The sequence below is a fragment of the Ailuropoda melanoleuca genome, unplaced genomic scaffold (assembly GCF_002007445.2).
Source record: "Ailuropoda melanoleuca isolate Jingjing unplaced genomic scaffold, ASM200744v2 unplaced-scaffold2864, whole genome shotgun sequence".
In the NCBI taxonomy this organism is placed as follows: domain Eukaryota; kingdom Metazoa; phylum Chordata; class Mammalia; order Carnivora; family Ursidae; genus Ailuropoda; species Ailuropoda melanoleuca.
In genome coordinates this window covers 154702-159136 of record NW_023198992.1, presented here as the reverse complement: position 1 = coordinate 159136, position 4435 = coordinate 154702, and the positions used below count along the sequence as shown (strand labels likewise).

Here is a 4435-nt window from a genome sequence, read left to right as displayed (position 1 = left end):
CAAGTGATAATTAAACCAGTGCTGATTAGGATGTTTTTGAAATGAAAAGCAGTATTTATACCTGGGGTCTATTGATGTGAACATAATGATTGGAACACTTCCATTGAATTCAAAATTGCCAATTACTCCACTGACATTCAGGCCCATCTACCCTTATTAATGTAGCATGTTATGGAGCAGCACCATTGACACAGTAGATATTTAATAACTTAACAAGAAGTTGTATAAACCATATAATTCAAAATTACTTGTATTTGAAAGTTTTTATTTGTGATTATGACTCAATTGTATAAACCAGTAATTTGATATACATTAGTTCATATCAGAGTCATTGATATTTTGAATATTTATATATTTGGAGTCATTTTCTCATAAAAAAATTCTAAGGACTGCTTTCATGTCCTTATTTCTCAGGCTGTAAATGACAGGATTCAGGCTGGGAGGTAACAGAGAATATAACACAGACATAAAGAGGTTCAGTGATGATGGGGATTTTGAGTTTAACCCTAAATATGCAATAAATCCAGAAGATAGGAACAAAATTACCACAGTTAGATGGGGCATGCAGGTGGAGAAGGTTTTAAACCTGCCTTGTGAGGAAGGAATTCTCAGGACAGTGGATGCAATATAAACATAGGAAGCAACCATGAAACTAAAACATACAAAAGCAAAACAAAAACTAGCAATAATAAGCACATATTCTAGAATTTGCTCCCCAGAACAAGCCAGCGTGAGCAATGGTGGGATGTCACAGAAAAACTGATGCACTATGTTGGAACCACAGAAAAGGACAGAAAATGTGCCTGCAACATGAATGGATCCATAGACACACCCACTGAACCATGATGCTGTCACCATCTGCACACAGGAACCTCTATTCATGATGGCCTCATAGTGCAGAGCACAGCAGATGGCAACATAGCGGTCATAGGACATCACCAGAAGTAGGGCAAACTCTGTGTCAGCAAAGAACACAACAAAGAAAACCTGAGAGGCACATCCCATGAAGGAGATGGAATGGCTGTTGGCCAGAGAATTCATGATGAATTTGGGAACAGTGACAGAGATGTAACAGATATCAATCAAAGAAAAATTTTTGAGGAAGAAGTACATGGGGGTTTGGAGATGCTGGTCAATGGTGGTGAGGGTGATAATGAGGAGGTTTCCAATCAGTGCCACCAGGTAAACCAGGGAGAAGAAGGCAGCATAAAGTCTCTGTAGCATCTGGTCATCAGGGAACACCATGAGCAAGAATCCTGTTATTAGGTCACATTCATTAATATCTCAGGCATAGTGATTTTTTTTTGAAACATAAAAATTTTCTTGAATCTTCAGAATCTGTCTCTTTGTGTTGGTTCTGTTATTCACTGATTGTGAAGTTATTCCTGGGGTAGAGCATATCTTGCAAACTATAATTTCTTCAATGCATATAGAAAAAAAATTATATTAAGATAGTCATTAAAACAGATAAGAATAATTTTTCATGTGTTAGCCTAAAATTTATGCATAAAATTGTAGTGTTATATTTAGGAAATATATTTTAAGCCCTAAGAAGTGATTGTGGAAGCAGCTGAAATGTCAAGAACGGTCCTGTTCTCAGTTTATTGAAGGCAATGGCCCAGTAGGATCTGGATCTCATGATATCCTGGGTTAGTCTTAAAAAGTGTATTGAAAGTCCTAAGAGGTGACTGTGGAAGTAGCCGAAATATCAGCACAGTTCCTGTTCTTGGGCTATTGATCACAATGGCCCATTAGGAGCAGGATTCCATGATCCCTTGGGTCAGGGCATAAGTTAGGAGTTATGAAAGAATGTGACCCTCAGCCACCCCTTTTCTGCACCTGGAGATTGCTAACCCAAACTTCCCTCTCCTCCCTTACACCGGACTGACTCCCTGAGTGTCTATGTGTACTGGAGAGTGCAAACCTGCTTTAAGGCTTCAAGATATTTGTCATCCCTTTGTACTCCTTTCCAATGCTTGGATGCATCTGTCCTTGGTTTTCTGATAAAAAACAAAATAAAATCTATGTGCAGAATTCAGCTATTGCTGCTCTCCTTTGCAGAGACAGCCCTGCACTGCCACTCTGACTGGAGTCTCAGAACTTTATTTCACTGTGCAACGACATAAAATAGACAAATACTACCTCACATATCCATGCATGAAAGATTTTTTGACTTTGCTGAAACAGTTTAAAAATAACAGGGAATTTTGGAATAAAAGTAGTTTGTTCACTTATTCTCAGGAAATTGCTTCAGTTCAATGTAAAATGTGTTCTTGGTATATTTGAAGAGTCAGTATGGATAACTGAGAGATGATCTTTCCCTTTACTTCTCTCTATCCTATTACACCATAGGTAAATGGGGAAGGGAAAGATGGGTAGAGCTCAAAATTACCTTTGTATTTTATTTCCTGTGACAATGATAAAGACGAAGATATTAATATTCATCTTCCACATAATAAAGGTTACAATAAAACCACAAATATTAATACAAAGGCTTTAAGAAGCTACTACGAGCTTTATTTTAAAAGTCAATAAAATCCTAGAAATACTATGTATTATTTAGTACAATTTATGTATTTTTCTTCAAAAATGACACATGCATCCCATGTAACTAATAAACAAAATTAAAATATAATGCTATTTTATTTTCATGAAGTGAAGTGGAACACAAACAGCTGAAATAAATTTATGTACTTAGACATAGCAAGAGAGCTGGAATAACACTGGGAAATTTACAGTAGATGCATAGAGGTTTGGAAGAAATTCACTTACCTAATATAAATCAGGTTGCCCTGATTATGAGAGTCAATTATTTAAATACCATGGATTAAAAGGAACTTAATAAATGGCACTTTCTCACATTGGAAGAAAAGTTGAAAAGCTGGATCTGTTGTCCATCTGGACAAAAATTCCTGTTTAAACATTGCTATTGCTCTGGTTTCCAGTGTGTTGCTGAATGGCAGTCTTCTCTCAAATGCCAAGCACAGGTTCAAAGGTACTTATATGGGTCTTGCATTTTTGTGCATATTTATAATGGACTAACTAGAATGAGAGCTAATTAACTGCATTAACTATGAGATCTGATGCTGTCTCATGTTGTCCTCACAGACAAAATAATGTCAGAAGTGCAAAGAATTATTTCTATGTTGAGATTTTTATTTCTTTTTTTACCCAGTAGGGTTACCCACCATGAGATCTTCTAATTAATGACAAGAATATTTAAATAGATTTTTGTAACACTTTAAATTGTTAAGTAATGGATTGATTTTAATTTACAAACCCATGTCAGAACAAAAGTGATTGGCTATATCTTTTTTATTTTATTTTGCTATTTATTTTTTTAATATTTGTCATAAGCAAGATAACATTCCTTGTACCATATAAAATATTTAAGATGTAAGATAATGGTGAAACTTAAATTTCTTTTTTCATCTGCACTCCTATTTTCTTTTCATGGGGGAAAAGAAGTGATTTTTTTCCTTCCTTTTCTTTTTTTCTTTTTTCTTTTTTTTTACATTTTCTCATGTATTCAATATTTTTAAAAAATTTTCCTGAGTATTTGCAACATACAAATGCAAAATGAATGTACTTCCACATAAATGAGATCTTACTATGTTTTTTCTACCTACTTATTTTTAATTTATTGTATTTTCCAAAAGCACATGCGATACTATTACAATTTTAAAATTATTAATTGCATAACTAAGCTCATGATTCTTCATAGAAGTTAAAACGTTTCTCAATTCAAAATTCGCCAATATATGTACAATGGTAATTAAGGAAAATGTCATTTTCCCATTCATCTTTTGGCTATTATACACAATTTATTTTTAAGTTTTGTGTAATTTGAGAAATTTTAACAAATCATGGATTAGGAGTTTTATATTATTTTACCCCCAAAGAACATTACACCTGACAATTACCTGTAGACAAGAATGCTTTTCTTGGATCACAGGAATCCAGTGGAGACATTCAAGCACACCATTAGAGCGAAACATCCAGGATTGAATGCATTGAAGAGCGGAAAGGGTGCAGTTTCACTTTATCCATGTCACTGCCTCCCCATGGCAGTACAGATCAGTGTCAAGAGAGATCTCAGAAGTGAGTCTGTGAATAAGCACCCATGTGTGGGAAACTGCCCAAGAGACTTACTTCTCACCCCATTCAGAATACGGAGGTTATTTCCACAAATGTGCCCTGGGGAAAGGCTGAAAACAGAAAGGCTCAGAATGCATCAGAAGAAGATGGATCCTAATAATCACTTCAAAGACTCCATCCTGAAGCACACTCATTGGCCAGTAGGTACATCTCACATGTACATCCTAAGGATGCTGGAGGAGAGGGGATTGGATGATGGATAAAATAGGAAAAGGAAAGCAAGAGGAACAAACTCCCAATTATAAAATAAATAAGACAAAAGGGTGAAACATATAGC

At 35.3% G+C, this 4435-nt stretch overlaps 1 protein-coding gene across 1 annotated transcript; it reads right to left on the bottom strand.

The window, feature by feature from the left end:
* Positions 1–369: 369 nt before the first annotated feature.
* On the bottom strand, positions 370–3972 carry LOC100483646 (olfactory receptor 14A16). The gene is made up of 2 exons (XM_034650627.1): positions 3924–3972; positions 370–1256 (listed from the first exon to the last, which is right to left on the bottom strand). The coding sequence occupies exons 1-2, from the start codon at positions 3970–3972 to the stop codon at positions 370–372; spliced, it is 936 nt and encodes a 311-aa protein (XP_034506518.1).
* Between the last annotated feature and the right edge of the window lie 463 nt (positions 3973–4435).